The sequence below is a fragment of the Salmo trutta genome, chromosome 27 (assembly GCF_901001165.1).
Source record: "Salmo trutta chromosome 27, fSalTru1.1, whole genome shotgun sequence".
NCBI lineage: Eukaryota > Metazoa > Chordata > Actinopteri > Salmoniformes > Salmonidae > Salmo > Salmo trutta.
In genome coordinates this window covers 12,018,958-12,043,556 of record NC_042983.1, presented here as the reverse complement: position 1 = coordinate 12,043,556, position 24,599 = coordinate 12,018,958, and the positions used below count along the sequence as shown (strand labels likewise).

Sequence of the window (24,599 nt, the reverse complement as noted above, 5' to 3'; positions counted from 1 at the left end):
CTTAGTAAGGTGCTTAGTATAAGAAGTCAAATAGATTAAAGACAAAAGACAAAACTAGAGACAAAACCAGAAAAATAAATCATATTTCCTGAACTTCCTCCTCATGTTGGTGGCAAAGGATGTATTTTTACCATTCAAACTATAACCCTAGCTCCATGTCCACATCCCGGTTCAAACCCACATCGCAGTTCAAAATTACACAATGGGTACCTGGAGGAAAATCGGAGAGGGTCATGCCTTTTCAATTTCAGTCAAGGGGAGGGTTTAGTATTTTTTAAATTTAGTCCAGGGGAGGGTCATATAATTTGTAAGTGATGAAATGTAAATATTTCTCATTGTTTAAGAATTAGTTGCTTATTAGTCTATTTATCGATGTGTGCCCGATGCCGCCCCTCATCTCTGACTCCATGCTGGGCGCACAATATCAAGTGCGCCTATAGGCTATTTAGTGTGGTCTCAATCAAATGATCCATAGCCTATAGGCTGTAGGCTACGAAGTGCATGCTCTGAGAAGCACAGAGCAAAGTTATTATATTTCTGAGATGGTTGCTAGGGTGGTGTAAATAAAACTAAGCTGCATTACACACTGCAATGGATGTTCCAACCCTGAGCCCCGGCCTGCTCTGCTCTTTTTTTGTGTGCTACCTAACCAATGGCTGTGCTGTGTAGGCCCATGGTGGCGGTTCAGGAGGAGAGTCAAAGGCTTCTTCCAAACATTATTTTGGACTCTGCCTAGTCCAAAAAATGCTTGCGGATTAGCATTTGTTCTATTCAGTTTGAGAAGGAGAGCGCGAAAATGAGATGGAGGACCGGAGGTCAACTTTGATAGCTTGCTACTGCTGTAATAGATTTGATTAAAAACAACATGTTTCTTTCCCATGATGTATTTATCGAACTATGAGTTATCGAACTCACAATAAACCAGATTTGAGTAATTTACGTTGAGGTGCTGAAACTTGAAGCACCAGCCGCTGCACAATCAATCAGAAATGGACAGCTCATGGTGCTGAAAGTAGGCAAATTCGAGTAGGTATAATTCATTTCAACCATCTTCATTTTAATTAGACTTTACCAGTGGCGACCTGTCATTCAGGGCAGGTGGGGCAGAGGCCCACCTGTTTTGAGGCCCACATTTTTATCAGTAGGGGGGGCTTGCCTGTTTTGCATGCTATTTTGGTGTTTTCTTGAGTAAGGCAGTTCCAAAATGCAGGTGTTTCAGCCTAGGTCAGTGCTTTCTGTGGTGGTGGGGCAAGCTAACAGAAAATACAGAGCGTTACGCCATGATTGGCTCAGTGTACTGTCACTCATGGGGACACTACGTTACCACCAAGTCTAGACTTCGAAAAGTCTAGCCCCTTGGGTGCTGCCATAGAGTTACATTATAAGTGCCCATCCAAGAAGGTTCAAGGTCATTGGCCACAGATAAAATGACGTCAAATCATGTTATATGTACAGTAGCTTTGATTGGACTGATCATGTCAACATCATACTTTCAAAATCTTAGCTAGCAGCCATCATCATGAATCAAGTCGACAATCTACTGTCAAATCCCTTTTAATCCTTGTCATATGAAGAGAAATAAGGAAAATACATTTATAGATGAAACAAATTGGTGCTCATTTGCCATTGGACATAAGCATTACACAACAAGTTGGAAATCGCAAATTCAACAATGAGTGGTTTGGAAGGAATCAGTGACAGGGGCCCCAAATCTAGGATTAAAGGGCTCTTTTCCAAGTTTAAAATGATAAACATTCAACATTGGCCATGCTGTCAATGAAGCATTACTTGTGCCATGCTCAAAACAATTGTTAACTCAGAACTGCGAAAACTTCACTTCAGTGAGTTCAAGACAACTGGAAAGTCGGGAATAAACGAGCTCCGACAGGGAGAATAAGTTTTGAACGATCATCCATTCAGACTCAGAATTGTGAATCCGGCCTCTTTCTAGAGCTATGACCTGAAGATCAATGACGTCATCATGATTCAACCTTGTTTTTTTCCAAGTTCCTAGTTGTTTTGAAAGCACCATAAATCCAGAGAATGACAGACTTTGAAGACAAAATATGCCCAACAAGGACCGGTGCGCCACCTTCCTGTTCAAGTGAGCACAGCACAACAAGATGAGTCCAAAAATGTATTGTATGTCGCTGCATAAGTGATGTAATATGCCAGGGAGATAAGTAAACTGTAGCTAAGAAAGTAATACTAAGTGTATGATGTTTAGTAAGATGTTAGTAGCCCATGTGCCTCACCCTAATCATTTGGTCTATTTAATTTTGCCTACTGTTCTGACTTGGTGGTGCACACGTAGCCTATAACCTGTTTTAGAGAAATGTAATCATCGAATATTGTAAGAGCTTTCATTGTCTGCTTATATGCCCCCTTTATTTATCCTATGATTCTGACTTGGTGTACAGGGAGAACACTGTAAGAACGCCCATGTTCTGAATTCTGTCGCTGTACTTTTCAAAAGTGCTAAACAAATAGTTATATTGACTACGTCTGTCCTAGCTCGCTCATTAACGTCTTAATCGAAATTACGGATTGCCTATTATCCGCTTGTCGTCTCAATTGTCGTTAGAAACCACATTTGTTTAAGCAAGTCAGCCATATCAGCTATGTTTTTTTTAAAGACAGTAAATGAGGCTGAATGAAATGTTTCGCTGCCAGACAAGGCTCCGCTGATAGCCAGGTGTAGCAGTGGTAAGATGTTGGGACTGCTGTTGGGACAGCTTTATGTAGGCCCTAACAGTTCGTGAGCACTCTTTGTCACCGTTATAGTGCAATTAATGTATCGTTTAGTGTTGTGTAGTGGCTTTGCTGGCTTGCATCCCACTTATTTAATTTTTTTGCCCCACCAAGATTTACATGCTAAAATCGACACTGGACTTTACTAACATCAAGAGGGCTTTGTGTTGGAGCCTATTTCTTCCTATTTAAGAAATAAGAGGTAGGCCTACCTGTTTGACAGACAAAATGAGGCTATAGGCTGCTACTGTATGTCTATAGATTTGTCTGTCAATCCCTCCACCCACCATGCACACTTTATAGGCTACCTCCGTGTCAGTGAAGGGCTGTGACGTTAAAACAAAGATTTAAATTGAGAGGATATGCTATAGGCCTACATTTCATTAAAGAAAATGGCAAAAAGCACAGGCCTGCCCCTTGTTAGCTGAAGATTTTAAAGAAAATAAAACGGATCCGATTATATAAAGTGTGATATAATTTGTGTGGTATTAAAAAATATTTAGTTATATGTAAAATTATCTAGAATTGCACAAAATGTTTATAAAAGGCAATTTTTTTCACGTACCTGCAAATACAATGATAGATTCCATGCAATGCTTTTACTATCAAGGAGACCTTTCCACCTCTACTCTTTTCTACAGTGATCCGCAGGCCTGTGCATTATAAAAATTCCTACCTTGCTATGTAATGCTTACAGGATGAAGAACAGTTTTCTAAAACTGTATATCTAAGGCTCTGGTCTGTCCAAGAAGTGACGGTAAACGGTATAAATGTCCTCTGCTATCCACTTTGTTTAAATTATTATTTAGGGTATAGGGGAGGGTCACTTGTTTTTTATTAAAGTGTTCGGGGAGGGTTAAGGTAAAATATATTTTGCCGAAGGGAGGGCCATTCATTTTCATTTCAGAAATTACATTCACTCCCCAACCACAACCATAACCCTAGCCAAGTACCTCAACTCCTCCGACTCCTTCGAGTTGCTGTGCCCTTACCCTATGTTTGTCCTCTGTAGTCGTGTGCCTTATGTTGGCCTGTGAGGCCGTTGGCCTGGCAGGCTGGAACCCCTTCTCTCAAAACCCCCTGTAGTTCTTCTGCATCAAAATGTTTATTTAAATTTTTTTTAAATGTATTTATTTATTTCACTTTTATTTAACCAGGTAGGCAAGTTGAGAACAAGTTCTCATTTACAACTGCGACCTGGCCAAGATAAAGCAAAGCAGTTCGGCACATATAACAACACAGAGTTACACATGGAGTAAAACAAACATACAGTCAATAATACAGTAGAAAAATAAGTATATATACAATGTGAGCAAATGAGGTGAGATAAGGGAGGTAAAGGCAATAAATAGGCCATGGTGGCGAAGTAAATTCAATATAGCAATTAAAACACTGGAATGGTAGATTTGACAGTAGATGTGTGTGTGCAAAGTAGAAATACTGGGGTGCAAAGGAGCAAAATAAATAAATAAATACAGTAGGGGAAGAGGGAGTTGTTTGGGCTATTTATAGATGGGCTATGTACAGGTGCAGTGATCTGTGAGCTGCTCTGACAGCTGGTGCTTAAAGTTAGTGAGGGAGATAAGTGTTTCCGGTTTCAGAGATTTTTCTAGTTCGTTCCAGTCATTGGCAGCAGAGAACTGGAAGGAGAGGTGGCCAAAGGAAGAATTGGCTTTGGGGGTGACAAGTGAGATATACCTGCTGGAACGCGTGCTACGGGTGGGTGCAGCTATGGTGACCAGCGAGCAGAGATAAGGCGGGACTTTACCTAGCAGGGTCTTGTAGATTACCTGGAGCCAGTGGGTTTGGCGACGAGTATGAAGCGAGGGCCAGCCAACGAGAGCGTACAGGTCACAGTTGTGGGTAGTATATGGGGCTTTGGTGACAAAACGGATGGCACTGTGATCGACTGCATCCAATTTGTTGAGTAGGGTGTTGGAGGCTATTTTGTAAATGACATCGCCAAAGTCGAGGATCGGTAAGATGGTCAGGTTTACGAAGGTATGTTTGGCAGCATGAGTGAAGGATGCTTTGTTGCGAAATAGGAAGCCAATTCTAGATTTAACTTTGGATTGGAGATGTTTTATGTGAGTCTGGAAGGAGAGTTTACAGTCTAACCAGACACCTAGGTATTTGTAGTTGTCTACATATTCTAAGTCAGAACCGTCCAGAGTAGTGATGCTGGACGGGCGGGCAGGTGCAGGCAGCGATCGGTTGAAGAGCATGCATTTAGTTTTACTTGTATTTAAGAGCAGTTGTAGGCCACGGAAGGAGAGTTGTATGGCATTGAAGCTCGTCTGGAAGGTTGTTAAAACAGTGTCCAAAGAAGGGCCAGAAGTATACAGAATGGTGTCGTCTGCGTAGAGGTGGATCAGAGACTCACCAGCAGCAAGAGCGACATCATTGATATATACAGAGAAGAGAGTCGGCCCAAGAATTGAACCCTGTGGCACCCCCATAGAGACTGCCAGAGGCCCGGACAACAGGCCCTCCGATTTGCCACACTGAACTCTGTCGGAGAAGTAGTTGGTGAACCAGTCGAGGCAATCATTTGAGAAAACAAGGCTGTTGAGTCTGCCGATGAGGATGTGGTGATTAACAGAGTCGAAAGCCTTGGCCAGGTCAATGAATACGGCTGCACAGTACTGTTTCTTATCTATGGCGGTTAAGATATGATTTAGGACCTTGAGCGTGGCTGAGGTGCACCCATGACCAGCTCTGAAACCAGATTGCATAGCGGAGAAGGTACGGTGGGATTCGAAATGGTCGATGATCTGTTTGTTAACTTGGCTTTCGAAGACCTTAGAAAGGCAGGGTAGGATAGATATAGGTCTGTAGCAGTTTGGGTCAAGAGTATCCCCCCTTTGAAGAGGGGGATGACCGCAGCTGCTTTCCAATCTTTGGGAATCTCAGACGACACAAAAGAGAGGTTGAACAGGCTAGTAATAGGGGTTGCAACAATTTGGGCAGATAATTTTAGAAAGAAAGGGTCCAGATTGTCTAGCCCGGCTGATTTGTGGGGGGCCAGATTTTGCAGCTCTTTCAGAACATCAGCTGACTGGATTTAGGAGAAGGAGAAATGGGGAAGGCTTGGGCGAGTTGCTGTGGGGGGTGCAGTGCTGTTGACTGGGGTAGGGGTGGCCAGGTGGAAAGCATGGCCAGCCGTAGCAAAATGCTTATTGAAATTCTCAATTATTGTGGATTTATCGGTGGTGACAGAGTTTCCTATCCTCAGTGCAGTGGGCAGCTGGGAGGAGGTGCTCTTATTCTCCATGGACTTTACAATGTCCCAGAACCTTTTTGAGTTTGTGTTGCAGGAAGCAAATTTCTGCTTGAAAAAGCTAGCCTTGGCTTTTCTAACTGCCTGTGTATATTGTTTTCTAACTTCCCTAAAAAGTTGCATTTCATGGGGGCTATTCGATGCTAATGCAGAACGCCACAGGATGTTTTTGTGTTGGTTAAGGGCAGTCAGGTCTGGAGAGAACCAAGGGCTATATCTGTTCCTGGTTCTACATTTCTTGAATGGGGCATGCTTATTAAAGATGGTGAGGAAGGCATTTTTTTAAATAACCAGGCATCCTCTACTGACAGGATGAGGTTGAAATCCTTCCAGGATACCCGGGCCAGGTCGATTAGAAAGACCTCCTCGCTGAAGTGTTTCAGGGAGCGTTTGATAGTGATGAGTGGAGGTCGTTTGACCGCTGACCCATTACGGATGCAGGCAATGAGGCAGTGATCGCTGAGATCTTGGTTGAAAACAGCAGAGGTGTATTTAGAGGGCAAGTTGGTTAGGAGGATATCTATGAGGGTGCCCGTGTTTACAGCATTGGGGTTGTACCTGGTAGGTTCATTGATCATTTGTGTGAGATTGAGGGAATCTCTGATACCCAAAAACTTCTCTAGCTACTACCAATTCAATCTTCTGGGATTCCATTTCAATCTGTGCGGTACAATTAATGACCATAGCAATAAACGCCAAGAAGCCAACCTTACTAAAGCACAAACTATTCGGGTCACTCTGTACTGGACTACTACTCACAGCGATCCTCTCAGGCTCACTCACCTTTTGCCCACTATCCTCTACTTTCCTCACTGCCTCAGCATATGTCACCTTCTGCACTGCTCTCACCCTGGAATCTTCAATCTGTCTCACTTGCAGAAGACATTTCTGATCCCCAGCAACATGGCCTCCCCCACAATTGAAACACATAACTTTTTCCACCTAATCTACACACTTTTTGTCCCATGCCCTCCTGCACACTTCTCACACCTTGGAATCTCCCGCCTACATACTGCTGTAACATGACCATAAACTTCGCACCTAAAACACAGTAGTGGGTTCGGAACAAAAGCTCTCACGGGATAACGTATATACCCTAGCATAACTTTATCCGGCAAACACTCTGCATCAAAACTCAGGACAGACAGGGTCTCCTCAGTCTCGCGATCGCCACCAGGTCTGTGTTGCACCAATCGACATGCATCACAGACACTGGGGATCTCCAACTTCAGTCAATCTACCTTAACACTCAACCCCACCCCAGTTTTTACTCCTTTCGGCGTTGCTCCAGGGAACAAAGTCCCAAGTCTCGAAAACGTGCAGCGCCCCTCTCCCTCTGAGCAGCAGACACACAAAGAAATCTATGCAAGTCCACCTCTGGATACTTTGACAGGATTGACAGAACCCAACTCCTTCTTCACCCAGCCTAATACCACAGACGGATCGGCCAAAAGGCATGGGTCCACTTTCTCCACGAATTATACTCCCACTGGGCCAGAGTCATGTCTGGCATTTTCCAGATCATTGGGGGGAGGCTCTGAAGCCTTCACCTCACCTGACGACACAGAATTTTCCTCCTCACTTTTGTCAGGATCAATTTCAAGTTCACTATCTGTCAATTGCTCAGGGTTTTCAATTGCGTAACATGCATTTATCTCTCCTGTCCCAGACTCAAATGAGAAAATACTTGACTTTGTCACGTCTACTCCCGCTCCTTCCCGCTGCCGTTCGACTTTGCCGGTCTACTAACCACTGGTCCTGGCATCCAACATTACGCACACCTGGCACCAATCATTACGCGCATCTGCACTTCATCATGAGGCACATCTGGACTCCATTACCTCACTTATTACCTTCCCTATATCTGGCACTCCCTTAGGTCCTTTCCCAAGTCAGTATTGTTTCTGTGTTTATGTGAAGACGTCACTGCTATGTTATCTCGTTCCATGTTTGTTGTTTTATTAAACGTAGCATCTGCTTCTCGACTCTCAGCGTCTTCGTTACAGGCTTGTATTTCACAGTCGGTTCGGGTTTGCACCTCGCGCCATTTTCACCATCTGTCCTCTTCCTCACCCGGGCCTCTGACATGAATTCTATCTTGTGAGGGAATTCAGGAAACTCAGTATCGAGCCATCCGCTGCTGCCATACCCCCTTCACAGATGTACTCATGCCATCCTCCATGAACATCACTCCAATCCTTTCTTTTTTTGCTAAAATCCATACTTTTTAAAGGTGCAATATGCAGAAATCTGTCAGCCATTTACTGGTTGCTAAAATTATAATAGTTTAATAATTGTACCATCTAAACCGCTGTGAAATATATTTTCCAATAATGAAACATATTATGTTTTCAGCTTACAAAACCGAAAGTAAAAGACGCAAAAATGGTTAGATGTGGTTATGTATTTCAAAAACTTTGGTTTACTTTAATGTAGCTGTAAGCTAGGCATTAATAGCAACTGGCTCACTCATGAAGTGCTAAGGTAATGTTAGCAGGCTTTTAGGGCTAATTTTAGAAGGCTGGTAGGGCTAACATTAGCAGACTAGTAGGGCTAACGTTATCAGGCTAGTTGGCTAGCAACCTTGTAAGCTGATTTGTAACAATATATTCATAAAGCATTTTCTTGTAAGTTGGCTGAAAATTACATTGAAACCAGTAGTCATGAATGCAAACGATGTGGTTTAATTTGAAGTTATAGATTTAATGTTATTTCTGTTGGAGTTTACATTATGGAATAGGCTGGCTTTCCGGGTCCTCCATATTACGTCACACCGCTGAAATGTTTTTTCCAGCATGACTTCAGCATTTTTCTGAATTCTGATCAGTTTTATCTAATAACTTGAAAAATAGAAAGTGAGGCGTAACTTTGCATTGGGACTTTTGATGCGTATTCTAATGCAAATCCATTTGTTACATATGGTTACATTTATGCTACCTACCCTTTAAGAACACGAAGCATAGACATAGCGCACATAGAACAGATCTACCACTTCTTAGACTTGCTTTCGATGAGAATGACAGATCTATAACTCACATTTCTATGTGAATTTGGTCGGGTCACCCAAAATGTTACTTATTGCAGCTTTAATAAAACGTTAATCAAATACAACCACTAACGGTTTTCCTCATTGCTGTTGCTCTAAGATAGCCACTCAGCGCAAATGCGCATGTGCCAATTGAATCGCAACATGGAAACAGTCTGTGGTTCTATTTAATTAACGTTTTCTTAAAAAGTATGGATTTCAGCAAACAAAGAAAGGCAGACAATTACAGAGGACAAACATAGGTACACGGTACCCTAACCCTAACTCTAGCTGCGTGCAGTGGTGTAAAGTACTTAAGTAAAAATACTTTAAAGTACCACTTAAGTAGATGTTTGTTGAGGTATCTGTACTTTACTTGAACATTTATATTTTTGACAACTTTTACTTTACTACATTCCTAAAGAAAATTATTTACATTTTACTCCATACCTTATCCCTGACACCCAAAACTACTCGTTACATTTTGAATGCTTAGCAGGACAAGAAAATGGTCCAATTAATGCACTTATCAAGAGAACATAGATCCACAGACAATGCAATCACCATCACTCTGCACACTGCCCTTTCCCATCTGGACAAGAGGAACATTTGGCTTGTCACCTAAAACCCTCACAAATGTTTACAGATGCACAATTGAAAGCATCCTGTCGGGCTGTATCACCGCCTGGAACGGCAACTGCACCGCCCGCAACCGCAAGGCCCTCCATGGGGTGGTGCAGTCTGCCCAGCGCATTACCGGGGGCAAACTACCCGCTCTCCAGGACACCGACAGCACCTGATGTCACAGGAAGACCAAAAAGATTATCAAGGACATCAACCACAAAAGCCACTGCCTGTTCACCCTGCTATCATCCAGAAGGTGAGGTCAGTACAGGTGCATCAAAGTTGGGACCGAGAGACTGAAAAACAGCTTCTATCTCAAGGTCATCAGACTGTTAAACAGCCATCACTAGCACATTAGAGGCTGCTGCCTATAGGCATAGACTAGGAATCACTGGCCACTTTAAGGAATGGAACACTAGTCACTTTAATAATGTTTACATATCTGGCATTACTCATCCCATATGTATATACTGTATTCTATAGTATTCTACGATATCTTAGTCACTGAATGTTTTCATATCTGTCATTACTCATCTCATGTGTATATACTGTTTCCTATACTATTCTACTGTATCTTAGTCCATTCTGCTCTGACATTGCACGTCCATATGTTTATAGTCTTAATTAATTCCTAATTAGATTTGTGTGTATTGGGTATACTGTATGTTGTGTAATTTGTTAGATATTACTTGTTAGATATTACTGCACTGTCGGAAGCATTTCGCTTCACCCACAGTAACATCTGCTAATCACGAGTATGTGACGCATAAAGTTTGATTTGAACATTCCTGGTCATTCCTACTGCCTCTGATCTGACGGAGTCACTAAACACACGTCTGAGTGTCCCGTTGACTATCCTTAAAATATATATATATATAATAAAGTCATGCCGTCTGGTTTGCTTAATAAAAGGAATTTGAAATGATTTATACTTTTACTTTTGCTTTTGTTACTTAAGTATATTTTAGCAATTACATTTACTTTTGATACTTAAGTATATTTAAAACCAAATACTTTTAGACTTTTACTCAAGTAGTATTTTACTGTGTGACTTTCACTTTTTCCTGAGTCATTTTCTATTAATGTATCTTTACTTTTACTCAAGTATGACAATTGGGTACTTTTTCCACCACTGGCTGCATGTCAACATCCTAGTGCAACCCTAGCAGCTGCCTCAACTACAACCCTATCCCTAACCCTAATCCTATCCCTATCCCCCCCAAAAATAGGCCTCCCCATTTCCAAATTCCCAATGAACCCCTGGTTGAATATGCAGAGTTTTGACATTGGCCTTACAGTATGATTCCACGCAGAATCGTTAGAAAATATACAAATTAATGCATTTTTGCAAAGAGTTATGGGATATTAATTTTGTCTCAATTGCTTTTTTTCCCAGACTACTTTCTCCGCCCCTCCTCCATCAGCTGATGCTTGTAAATACGTTTGGTTGCCAGGAAGTAAACAAGTGTGCGTGCCAAGATGGAAAATGAAGGGACGAAACATCTTCAAGCAAAAATAATCGCGCTTTTGAGGGTATAGTACATCTTTTTTCAAGGTAGCTAAATCGTATTATTTCTAGTTTCTAGCACCTGTTAAGCAGTTTGAAAGTTGTTAGCTAGCTAGGTACTAGTACCCAGCTAATGTTAGCAGCCAGCTTTAGCAATATTTATTTTCAACGCGAAGTTTATTGTCGTTGCATGTCCATCGTTAACTTATTTTGATGTTTGATTGACTAGCTTCAAGGATTAAATACCTTGCTAATCAAACGTTTTAGCTACATTAGCTACTGTAGTTAGCTTAGCAAGCTAGGTACAGTAACATCTTTGTCTTGTTCCAAACAGGGTGGTTAGTTCATTGTATATCCTTCTAAGCTAGGTAGCTAGTAGCTAATGTTAGCTACTTAGCTAGCAAGTGCTCCACATTTCTCAACTAGAATAGGGTTCGCTTCTTAGATGACACATTTGCTGCCACCGATCTAAGAAGTGTGTTTGCATTTCTAATGTTCATGATTTGATCTAAAGTTATAGCTAGAAAACTGGAACGTATCAGCTTTGGAAATGGATATTCATGGAAGAAGTCAACCATGGGGGAAGTTAGTAAAAGTGGACACTGAATCGGAAGTATTGCTTGTCAACAGGGAATGCACTGTCGGGCGAAGAAAAGGTACAATTACTATTCCGCACAGTGACATTAAGTCACTTCACCATATTGTAGGCTAATTTCTGAAAAGTATAGAAAGTTCTGTGGTAGGACACTAACTTATCTATAAATGATGTAAATATTTAATGAGTTACTAAAATACCTGTTCTAAATATTAATGATTATTGCTCCCACAATGATAGTAATGTGTAAAATATATATTCTATAATGCATGACACTTTAAAAAAAACTAAATCTAATGTATGTTGCTTGTTTTGAGGATCTGGTTTATAAATGTCTTGATGTTTGTGACAAAAGACTCCATGTCATAGACATGAGAGCCAGGCAGTGTCTGGGCTCCTTAATAAAACCAGTTAATTCAAGGCACAATGCCCTAGGTCACTAAACTTAGACACCCCCTCTGGTGATATCAAAGGTGTCTATTGAGAACATGTGTGCAGAATAGTATGTTTTCTTTGTATGGATTTTGCTCAAGAACAGGTTTAGTCTCTGTTATATTGAATTCCAGGAGTCTGCTTTCCAATACAAGTGGTCTAAGTTTAATGAGCTAGTATGCTATGCAGCATCCACAATATGGTATAAAAGAAGGGTATAAATAGATCAACAATAAATCATCATAATCGTACAATCTCAGTCTAGTAATTCTGAGCCGCCTCGTGAAATTATCAACTGCCCATTGCCTAAAGACATGTTTTCCTGGTATTTTAAAATAGATCATGAATAAGTCCTAATTGGCCTTGTTTACAGTAACGTGACGTAAACAAAGTAATTATTTTTACACGCGACAAAGCACAACAGCTCCATACGGGAAAGGGGGATACCTAGTCAGTTGTACAACTGAATGCCTTCAACTGAAATGTGTCTTCCGCATTTAACCCAACCCCTCTGAATCAGAGATGTGCGGGGGGCTGCCTTAATCAACATCATAAGTAGCCTACCATACGAGAGAACGTCTAGCTTATTCAAATCATGCTTAAAATAGTCATCTTAGACGATGTTGTGATTTTCTGTGCATTTTTATTAACCATCATTTTCTTCCACCAGGCTGTGATCTTTCCTTTCCTGCTAGCAAACTGGTCTCGGGGGATCACTGTAAGATCGTCCAGGATGAGAGATCAGGGTTGGTGTGGCTAGAGGACACGAGGTATGAGGGGGGTCTCATATCATTTTTCTTTTTTTTCTCTCTTAAGTCCTGTATAGCTTATAGGCTCAATGTAGGCCCATTTTCAAGGCTCATCTGATCAATTATGTATGTTTAACAATGCAATAACATGGTAATGTGAAGCATTTTACCTGTTAGCCTAATCAGGCTAAATAGATTTTAACCTGCGCTTATGTTAGGTTTTATTATAAGAGAAAAATATGTTATGCAGATTGTCCTGTTTGTTGTGACTGATCAGTGCATTTAATGGTAGATTGGACAGATCTAGGCTTGCACATCACAGTGTAGTCTAATTGTCAGTGTAAAGCAACCAGCTTGGAGGTAATGAGGCAAATGACACTAACCAGTAATTAGAGGTTGTGTTTTACCATGCTCTGAGTCAGCAAGGTATTCTCTACACACATCACTAGTGTCCACACACACACACCCACTGCATTATGCTATGCATCATTGAGCACAGTGGTAACTCTGTTTTGCTTCTGAATATTGTGGAAACCTCTGCAATGGAAAGATGGAATGCCACAGTGTAGTTACTCAATAGTGTAGGATACAATTCCATCCCTATACATCCCATGAAGAGAAGCTACTATTTAATCAATGCCCTGTTCATTGCTGCTATAATAATAATAATAACTGCATCCCTAGTCTGGGATTTCTTCCAAAGCTGCTGATAAATCCACTCCAGAAATGACTGACCAGTTTTGTGTTTTGTTTTGTATTTTCACCCCTCTAGCACCAATGGTACAGTGATTAACATGTCAAAGCTGGTGAAAAAGCAGGTTCATATGCTGCAGGATGGAGACGTCATCTACTTTGTGTACAGGAAAAACGAGCCAGAGCTAAGTATGTTTTTTTTCCTATATTGACTGGGGGTGTTTCACTCTGTGGTCTCTTTGTTGCTACACCGTCATGTTGGTTTCTCTGTTTTACATCGGTTATATCTCCTTAAGATAATATAACTTCAATTAATTAGTTAAACAAACAGGGAGCACAGTGCACGGTTGCTAGCTTAATATAGGCCTACCTCATTATTGTGAGTGTTTTGTACGTAGGAAAAAAAACGTTGGCGTGTGGTAGGCTGTATAAAGAGTATAACGTTTTTCTTAGTTTCTTCAGAAAGTGTATATAAATCAGTAGTTCATAGTGCATAAATGTCTTTTAGGCCACTTGTTTTCCTGTGTACCTTCCGCTGCTGAAACCTGGGTTATATAATACATACACAATTAACTTACATAATGTGTGTAAACTGAGTTGGACAAGTAGGTCAGCTAAACTCATTCTTGACCGATCAAAATAAGGATACTATGTTCCCTTTTTTGGGATATTTAATGAATTGTTCACAGAAGTTTGCCTCAACAACTGAGTAAAGTATAAGTATGGTGTGCAATCTTTTGCTCGTACAGATATCGCCTACATATATCAGTCCATAAAACCAGAGAGGACATTCTCACAAGACTCAATTGGTAAGTAGTTAATACCCAAATCAATGTGATGTTTGACTGCGACCTCTGCATCTTTTTCATGAAAAACATTCGTAGGCTCATTAGCTTGTTTGTTGCTTACCACCCTTTCTCATCCTGTCAGGCAACGCCACCAAATGCTCAGATATGCAGCAGAAAGCCCAACCCTGCCCTGTTCCAGCAGCAGTGTCTGTGGAGCCATTCCTGGTTGGACCTCCATGGGAGCAGCAGGCCTTAGAGGAGCCCCAGCCCTCCACCTCCTCCCACCTCCACACGTTCTCTCCCTCCACAGCATATTCCTCTGCAGCCTCCCTCCTGCACTCCTCTGCCTCAGGTAGGCTTTCCACCTGGCCTGTGCTTGCTCTATATGGTCCTCATTAAGGGGAAGCAGGGACTGGGAAGTAAATCTATATTTTGGTTAATTGTGAAGCCTGCCGCCCTCCCCCCTCAAATCTTTGAACCGGTATAGCATGTCTCCCTTGAATTGTGCCAGCTTTGTTCGCTCTCCTTTACCTCTTTCAAAATCCCCAAATTCAAAGATGGCTCTGGACAACTGATAACATGATAGACTTTATCCGATTTGATCAGACTTATATGGCCACTACTACTCCTGATATTCAAGGATGGGCACAGGTAACTGAATGTGCACCAATCTCCTGGGCTTTTGATAAATCTTTGTCTCTCAGGTTCCGAGGGTCCTAAATGTGCTGCATCCTCTGTAGGCAAGGCTGAGGAGCCCAACTCTAACCTCCTCTGCTCAACAGACGTGCGACAGACTGAAGCCCAGAGCAGAGTCCCAATGCTGGATAAGGAGGAGGGGGACATGGAGCCAGAGAGCAAGAGGAGGAAAACTGACGGTGCTGGTCAGTGTCATTACCTTGTGGGGTCTTGATACTTGGTTGGTGACACTTGATTGTAACAGTTTTTCCCCCCTTTTCCTTCCCTAGATAACAACTATGATTTTGGACTGCCACATACTTCCAGTATTGAGGTGGTGGGCCCGGGCCCAGCTAAGGGAGCTCTTATCATGGATCTATTGGGAAAAGCTGCCGTGACTGTGGAAGGAGCCACGACTGACAAAATGGAGGAGTCCCTCACCTGTATCATCTGTCAGGACCTACTTCATGACTGTGTCAGGTACAGCAAGACTCTATCTACTACTACTACTTTAGAAAATAGGCCCACTCCACTTTTTCATTGCTTGTGTCTCTTCACAGCAGATAAAAATAACTGTTTCTATAAATATAATATATAGTCATTTAAACAAAACACCAAATTGTGTAATTCCATTCTATAAGACCGAAAGCTGCCTCCACTGCGTGTTTCATTGTTCATGTTATCATCTCCCAACTAGCCTGCAGCCCTGTATGCACACCTTCTGTGCTGCGTGTTACTCTGGCTGGATGGAGCGCTCGTCTCTCTGCCCCACCTGTCGCTGCCCGGTAGAGAGGATCCGCAAGAACCACATCCTCAACAACCTGGTGGAGGCCTACCTTATCCAAAACCCAGGTTCGTATCCAATCTGCCCTACTCTACCCTTGTACCCCCATTAACACTACTGGGGATAGTCCCCAGCTCTTCCCCCTGTTAAACACGGCATTTGTGCATCTTGTCTTATGTCTTTCTCCTTGTCTTTTGTGCCTTGTCCCGAATACCTGTACAGGGCTAGCCTATAAAAAAATATGTTGGCCTTTTGGTTGTACAATCTCTTTGTGTGTGGATAAAGCATTGAAATATTGACCCTGTGTGTCCACAGAGAAGTGTCGCAGTGAGGAGGACCTGAAGAGCATGGACAGCCATAACAAGATAACTCGGGACATGCTGCAGCCAAAGATTGAGCGTTCCTTCTCTGATGAAGAGGGCAGCTCTGATTATCTCTTTGAGCTCTCTGACAATGACAGCGACACCTCCGATATCAGGTCAGACAAAAGAGTAGCTGTGTGTATGCGGTCTTGTGTGTACATTATGTGACCAAGAGTGTGTGTGTGTGCGTGACTGCGTTGTGTTTTTCTCACACTGAAACCTTTTCTCTTGTTCCTGTTGTTGTGTGTCCACAGCCAGCCCTTTGTGATGTGCAGACAGTGTCCAGGCTACAGGAAGGAGGTTAGCCAGGTACTGTGGGCCATAGGACCAGCCCCACCAACTCCTGAGGACAGGGCTGGGAAACCCCTTGGAGAGAGGCCATCAACATCATCACGCTCTGACCTCCCCACTACAGGTTACTGAACTATGTGCCGAACTGTTGATCATCACAATAATGGATGACATTTTTATATAGTGCTTTTATATCTGATATGTAATCGTTCTACATTGTGTTGGTTGATGTAGTGAGTTATGACAACACAATGGAGTGCACTTACAGATCAAATTGGCTATCAAAATGTTGCACTCGCCTGAACACAGAAATGTGTTAGAATGCTTGTAGCGCATCTGACCATCTGCAGATTCTACGACAGTACAGTGTGCACCCTTCAGGGCCTTGACCCAGACGATATGCGTATGTGTCCCACTGAGATGTTTCCCTCTGCTTCCTGTTCTCCTGCAGCTCCTCGGGAGTACATGTGTCCTCCTCAGGGCAGCCATGTCATCTGCACCTGCTGCCTGCAGCCCATGCCAGACCGCCGTGCCGAACTCTCCGCTCAGCAATGTGAGTGGCCCACAGGCATGTCAGTCAATGTTAATGGGCCAACGGCACGGTCGCCTTGGCTGAATGTGCTGATGGGTGTGGTTCTTTGTGTTGGGCAGGTGTGGCGTGCCAACGGCCCTTCTGCCACATGTACTGGGGCTGCCAGAGGATCGGCTGTCAAGGTTGCCTAGCACGTTTCAATGGTTTGTCTCTGCTCTAGTACTCCTAAGGGCTAGATTTTCTAAGCACAGTGATTTTGGCATTCCAATGAACTCATGGATACAATTTGTATCTCTCTGCGTCCAGTATGAAGGAAGTTAGAGGTAATTTCGTTAGCCAACGCTAACTAGCGCTAGCTTAACGCCAAGACTGGAAGTCTTCGGCCATACTAGCTGTACCCGAAGACTTCCGGTCTTTGTGCTAAGCTAGTTAGCATTGACTCACAGAACTACCGTAATTTCCGGACTCATTAAGACCAAGCTCCCGTGCAGCAGCTCTATTTCCTTTTCCAACAGCCAGATCAATCGCCTTCAACTTGAAAGCTGCATCATATGCATTTCTCCATGTTTTTGCCATGATGAGGGTAACAAAATGACTACCGTAATCAGAATGATGGGAAGTTTGAGCGCGCTCGATTTAATTTAAACAGTAAACAAAAAAGTTGTTTGACCATAACCCGTTCGGCAATTTCATTGGTCTAATGAAAGCTTCATGCCACCAAAAAACTGAGCACGTCACAGAATGTGTTTTGTTTTTTTAGAAAAAAAATTGAAAGCGGGAAAAATCCATATATTAGCCGCGTCATTGTTTAAGCCGCGAGGTTCAAAGCCTGGGAAAAAAGTTGCGGCTTATAGTCCGGAATTTACGGTACCTCGTAACTTCCTTCATATTGGATGCAAATACATAACATTTTCATCCACAAGTTCATTGCCAAAATCCCAAACTAAGTTGTAGTACTTGATCGCAAATAAGTTTGTGGAGATTTGTTTAATTGACCTTAGAAAATAACAGGTAAAACTTCACCGTGGGCTGTTAAACAGCCATCACTAACATTGAGAGGCTGCTGCCAACATACTGACTCAAATCTCTAGCCACTATAATAATAAAAATTGGATGTAATAAATGTATCACTAGTCACTTTAAACAATGACACTTTATATAATGTTTACATACCCTACATTACTTTTCTCATATGTATATACTGTACTCTATACCATCTGCATCTTGCCTATGCCGCACGGCCATCACTCATTTATATATTTATATGTACATATTCTTATTAATTCCTTTACACTTGTGTGTATACGGTAGTTGTTGTGAAATTGTTAGGTTATATTACTTGTTAGATATTACTGCATGGTCAGAACTAGAAGCACAAGCATTTCGCTACACTCGCATTAACATCTGCTAACCATGTGTATGTGACCAATAAAATTGGATTTGATGCTTAGTTAACCAGGCCTTTTGGGTGATTTCCGAGGTAACACTATCATTGTGGAAAGTTTGACAATAGTGGTTGCAAATGGAAATGTACCAATATATATTTCCTATATTGTCCCTATGTCTTACTCATCATTTGTTACCGTATCTCATTGCAGTAGCATGTTTACCAGTATGAAAAACATAATATCCATGTCTTCTTCCACAGAACTCAACCTTACAGACAAATGTCTGGACGGTGTTCTGAACAGCAATAACTATGAATCAGAGATCCTCCAGGTACTTCCTCTTTATACTCCAAGGCTCTAACCATTGGTCTGTCTGGACACCCAGAAACTGTATCTGAGCTATTTGGGGTGGTTTCCCAGACACAGATTAATCTTAGTCCTGGAGTAAAACACTTTCAATGACGATTCTCTATTGAACATGCTTTTCAGTATTTTTTTTTTTTTATTATTATTTTTTTTTAAAGGGCTCCTGAGTGGCGCCTCAGTTTAAGGCACTGCATCTCAGTGATAGTGGTGTCACTACAGACACCCTGGTTCGAATCCAGGCTGCATCACAACCAGCCATGGATGGGAGTCCCATAGGGCGGCACACAATTGGCCCAGCGTCGTCCGGGTTTGGACAGTGTAGACTGTCATTGTAAATAAGAATTAGTTCTTAACCGACTTGCCTAGTTAAATAAAGGTTATATTAAAAATAGAATTTTGTTGTCCAGGACTAGTCTTAATCTGTGTCTGGGAAACCGGCTCCTGGTTACATAACTCCATTTAAGTGGATGTATTTCATTTGCATTTATTTATAACTTCTCTACTATGGAGATCACTAAAGTCTAGTACAGTGCCTTCGGAAAGTATTCAGACCCCTTGACTTTTTCCACATTTTGTTACGTTACAGCCTTATTAAGAAATGGATGACTTTTTTTTTTTTTTTTTCAATCAACACGCAAAACCACATAATGACAAATCAAAGACGGTAAAAAAAAAAAGATCCTAATTTATAACAAATAAAAATAACTGGAAATATCATATTTACATAAGTATTCGGACCCTTTACTCAGTACTTTGTTGAAGCACGTTTGGCAGCAATTACAGCCTCAAGTCTTCTGCTTACAGAATTACTTAGCAGCCAGAGGGATGTCGTGGAGGGACATGCTACAGGAGGGTCTTCGGGGCCTGCAACAGGGAACCTTCTATCTCTCTGGTCAGTCTGAAACTATCCTCTTCACCTCACATAACTTGAGACTGTAAGCGTTCCAGGTTGTCTTTTTTGCAGTTGCACTGCACATCTCAGAAAATTGCTACATCATAATAAAGTGTTTCTGAGGCACATCTGCAGATGTTATGAGATGATCATCAACACAACTGCAAAAACGATAAGCTGGAACGCCACCATTAAGCTTCCCATCCTGAACATGGTTGTAAGTCCTACTGACAGTGCAGGGCATCCTTCCACCTCCCTTTGGCACACACTACTAACTCTCGCTCTCCAATTTCTCTACCCCAGATTATCGCATCAACAGTAACGCCATAATGTGTTTCTGCTGTGGCCTGCGTGCCTTCAAGGAGCTGGCCTACAAATATAGACAGAACATCCCTGGCTCGGAGCTCCCAGGTGAGAGAGCACTGCCCACAACGACACAGCTGTAGACTGCGAGATGGCAATAAACTCGCATATCCAAATTATGAATTGAGCTTTATTTGTTTGATATTCTTTCCCACAGCTGCTGTGACGTCTCGGCCTGACTGTTATTGGGGACGCAACTGCCGGACTCAAGTGAAAGCACACCACGCCACGTAAGTTACATTTTGCCATTCTCTTCTGAATAGGTCTCCACAGTCCAAACTTATTTATATATACAGTACCAGTCAATAGTTTGGACACACCTACTCTTTTTTTATTTTTTTTATTACTATTTTCTACATTGTAGATTAATAGTGAAGACATCAAAACTATGAAATAACACATGGAATCATGTAGTAACCAAAAGTTTTAAACAAATCAAAATATATTTGAGATTCTTCAAAGTAGTACCCTTTGCCTGCATGACAGCTTTGCACACGCTTGGCATTCTCTCAACCAGCTCATGAGGTAGTCACCTGGAATGCCTTTAAATGAACATGTGTGCCTTATTAATTTGTGGAATTTTTTTCCTTAATTCCTTTTGAGCCAATCAGTTGTGTTGTGACAAGGTAGGGGTGGTATACAGAAGATGGCCCTATTTGGTAAAAGACCAAGTCCATATTATGACAAGAACAGCTCAAATAAGCAAAGAGGAACGACAGTCCATCATTATTTTAAGACATGAAGATCAGTCAATCCGGAAAATTTCAAGAACTTTGAAAGTTTCTTCAAGTGCAGTCGCAAAAACCTTCAAGCGCTATTATTAAACTGGTTCTCATGAGGACCACCACAGGAAAGGAAGACCCAGAGTTACCTCTGCTGCAGAGGATAAGTTCGTTAGTTACCTGCCTCAGAAATTGCACTCCAAATAAATGGAGTGCATCCTCAGATGACCTCGCCTCCACAATCACCCGAACTCAACCCAATTGAGATGGTTTGGGATGAGTTGGACCGCGGAGTGAAGGAGAAGCAACCAACAAGTGCTCCGCAAATGTGGGAACTCCTTCAAGACTGCTGGAAAAGCATTCCTCATGAAACTGGTTGAGAGAATGTTGTGAGTGTGCAAAGATGTCAAGGAAAAGGGTGGTTACTTTGAAGAATCTCAAATATAAAATATGTTTTGTTTTAACACTTTTTTGGGGGGGGTGTTACTACATTTTCCCGTATGTATTAGTTCATAGTTTGTGTCTTCACTATTATTCTACAATGTTGAAAATAGTAAAAATTCAAGAAAAACCTTGGAATGAGTAGGTGTGTCAACTTTTGACTGATACTGTGTGTGTGGCCTCTGTTAGAGGCTTCAGTGTGGCTGTACATGCATTTTACCAGCAGAGGGCACTGTTGTATCAGCTTGGCCAATAACACCTGCTAGTAGAGGAAAGCTGCAATCACTTCTTCACAGCTCCTCTCACAGCAGCTCTGGTTCATGCTGTGACACATTTGTATCGTTTCCTTTTCACCTTGTTGCAGGAAATTCAACCACATATGTGAGCAGACGCGTTTCAAGAGCTGAAGAGCCTTGTGGGTGACCTGCTATGCAAGGCTCCTCTCCAATCACCGGAGCAAAGACTGACTTCCAAGGATCTCCTGTATTACTCTCTGTCTCTATACAAAGTGGTCCTTTTTTTCCTCCCTCCCTTATTATGCAGCTCTTTGTCCCGAGGAAAAGTGTCTCTTTCTTAGGTAATAACTTGTTCTCTCGCAGGCTCTATAGACTTTTGTATTTGATTATATGCAGAAATTACAATCAAACTCTTTTGTTAAGACTGTCTAGGTAATGATTAGCCCAGTCTTATAGGCATAGTAGGGGTGAGTGGGATAATACTATGCACTCCACACAGTAGGACCGGATTCCCCTATATGATGATGGACTAATATCTTATGGGGTAATATGATCATCACCCTTCATTACAGTATCATGTCCTTTTGGGTACATGATCATATGACTAGTTTGAGGGATAAAATAAAAATACACTGAGAACAGTTGGCAATGAAAATGGACTTTGGCCACACGTGTACTGTTACACACAGGATGAAATGGCATGTTTTGTGACAGTAGCTTAGAAGGCATATATTGATATTAGTAAGCTGACACTTTTTTCTATTTCCGTGTGCCTGAGTAGTTGGCACATAAACAAAAAAATATGAATTGATTTTGTTTTTCTCACAACTTGTGGTGTAGTGCTTTAGATAACTTGGGGAATTCTGTATTTGAATTAGAATCTAGAGCTTCCTACTTTTGTGAAAATACAGCAGCAAATGGTGTTCTAAATAGTATTCATATGTTGGATCCTTCCCCCAAACCTACTAGGTTGAATCACAACTATGTTGTCTAAAGACTTCAATGCATATATAGACATTGAGGCCTCTTGTGGTTTTTATATATATATATCGCTCACACACACAAGAAAAAGTATGTGAACCCTTTGTAAATACCTGGATTTCTGCATAAATTGGTCATAAAATCTGATCTTCATCTAGGTCACAACAATAGACAAACACAGTCTGCTTTAACTAATAACACACAAACAATTATAAATTGTCTTTATTGAACACACCATGTAAACATTCACAATGCAGGGTGGAAAAAGTATCTGAACCCTTGGATTTAATAACTGGTTGACCCTCCTTTGGCAGCAATAACCTCAACCAAACGTTTTCTGTAGTTGCGGATCAGACCTGCACAACGGTCAGGAGGAATTTTGGACCATTCCTCTTTGCAAAACTGTTTCTGTTCAGCAATATTCTTGGGATGTCTGGTGTGAACTGCTCTCTTGAGGTCCTGCCACAGCATCTCAATCGGGTTGAGGTCAGGACTCTGACTGGGCCACTCCAGAAGGTGTATTTTCTTCTTTTGAAGCCATTGTTGTTGATTTACTTCTGTGTTTGGGGTCGTTGTCCTGTTGCATCATCCAATAGCCTAACATTCTCCTGCAAAATGTCTTGATAATCTTGGGAATTCATTTTTTCGTCAATGATGGCAAGCTGTCCAGGCCCTGAGGCAGCAAAGCAGGGAGCAAACCATGATGCTCCCTCCACCACACTTTACAGTTGGGATGAGGTTTTGATGTTGGTGTGCTGTGCCTTTTTTTTCTCCTCACATAGTGTTGTGTGTTCCAAACAACTCAACTTTAGTTTCATCTGTCCACAGAATATTTTTCCAGTAGCGCTGTGGAACATCCAGGTGCGCTTTTGCAAACTTCAGACGTGCAGCAATGTTTTTTTGTTGTTGTTGACAGCAGTGGCTTCCGTGGTGTCCTCCCATGAACACCATTCTTGTTTAGTGTTTTACATATCGTAGACTCGTCAACAGAGATGTTAGCATGTTCCAGAGATTTCTGTAAGTCTTTAGCTGACACTCTAGGATTCTTCTTAACCTCATTGCAAGAGCACAGCGTAGAATGCTCAATCATCTTTGCAGGATGGCCAATCCTAGGGAGAGTAGCAACAGTGCTGAACTTTCTCCATTTTATAGAAAATTTGGCTTACCGTGGACTGATGAACATCAAGGCTTTTAGAGATACTTTTGTAACCCTTTCCAGCTTTATGCAAGTCAACAATTCTTAATCTTAGGTCTTTGAGATCTCTTTTGTTTGAGGCATGATTCATATCAGGCAATTCTTATTGTGAATAACAAACTCTAATGTTGTGAGTGTTTTATAGGGCAAGGCAGCTCCAACCAACATCTCCAATCTCGTGTCATTGATTGGACTTCAGGTTAGCTGACTCTAATTAGCTTTTGTCATTAGCCTTGGGATTCACATACTTTTTCCAGCCTATACTGTGAAGGTTTAAATTATGCATTCAATATAGACAAGAAAAATACAATGTGTGTTTATTAGTTTAAGCACACTGTTTGTCTATTGTTGTGACTAGATGAAGATCAGATCAAATTTGATGGCCAATTTATGCAGAAATCCAGGTAATTCCAAAGGGTTCACATACTTTTTCTTGCCACTGCATGGATGACAAAGATATGCAGTGGCACCATTTTGAATTCAGACAGCTTCCACATATTAAGACTGTTAACTGGAAAGACAATGCAATTTGTGTTTATTGGAGGTTATACTTAGTTTTGGGGAAAAGGGATTTCTGCTGGGTTTCTTTGGATTTCCCGACAAGGGCAAAAAGCCATGTACAAGCTCAGCATAATAGGGCTGAGTGAGAATCCATGGTATAGTTAGTTGTATAGGATTTCAGTTCTTCAGGCGGGGATAATGAGGGTTACGTGTTGAAATGTTGTTTTTATCTGAGGCTGGGAAAGGCGGGGGTGTTCAGTTATGCTTTGCTCGGGATAATCAACGTAAAGCAGATTTCTTTTTAAAGTAGTGTATTAGAGAAGCTTTCTCAGCTCTGAACTAGTAGTAACGGCCAATGCAGGTTTTTTGTTAGAATGCACAATGGTTTGCTAGACTAGAGGGTTCGGGGGGGGGGGGGGGGGGGGG

The 24,599-nt window shown here is 41.7% G+C and overlaps 1 protein-coding gene across 5 annotated transcripts; it reads left to right on the top strand.

The window, feature by feature from the left end:
* The first annotated feature begins 11,094 nt into the window (after nucleotides 1–11,094).
* chfr (checkpoint with forkhead and ring finger domains, E3 ubiquitin protein ligase) lies at nucleotides 11,095–22,511 on the top strand. 5 transcript variants are annotated; one of them, XM_029716680.1, is made up of 18 exons: nucleotides 11,095–11,235; nucleotides 11,702–11,843; nucleotides 12,885–12,984; nucleotides 13,736–13,845; nucleotides 14,406–14,465; nucleotides 14,587–14,796; nucleotides 15,185–15,325; nucleotides 15,410–15,599; nucleotides 15,817–15,971; nucleotides 16,219–16,381; nucleotides 16,520–16,680; nucleotides 17,008–17,109; nucleotides 17,208–17,291; nucleotides 18,737–18,807; nucleotides 19,647–19,734; nucleotides 20,038–20,145; nucleotides 20,255–20,327; nucleotides 21,625–22,511. In XM_029716680.1, exons 2-18 carry the CDS (start codon nucleotides 11,738–11,740, stop codon nucleotides 21,665–21,667), a joined length of 1,965 nt encoding a protein of 654 aa, XP_029572540.1. In that variant the 5' UTR covers nucleotides 11,095–11,235; nucleotides 11,702–11,737; the 3' UTR covers nucleotides 21,668–22,511. The 5 variants fall into 5 exon arrangements, with proteins under 5 accessions (XP_029572540.1, XP_029572538.1, XP_029572541.1 ...); XM_029716678.1 differs by having other exon boundaries at nucleotides 15,149–15,325; XM_029716681.1 differs by having other exon boundaries at nucleotides 11,096–11,235; nucleotides 15,227–15,325.
* Nucleotides 22,512–24,599: the final 2,088 nt, after the last annotated feature.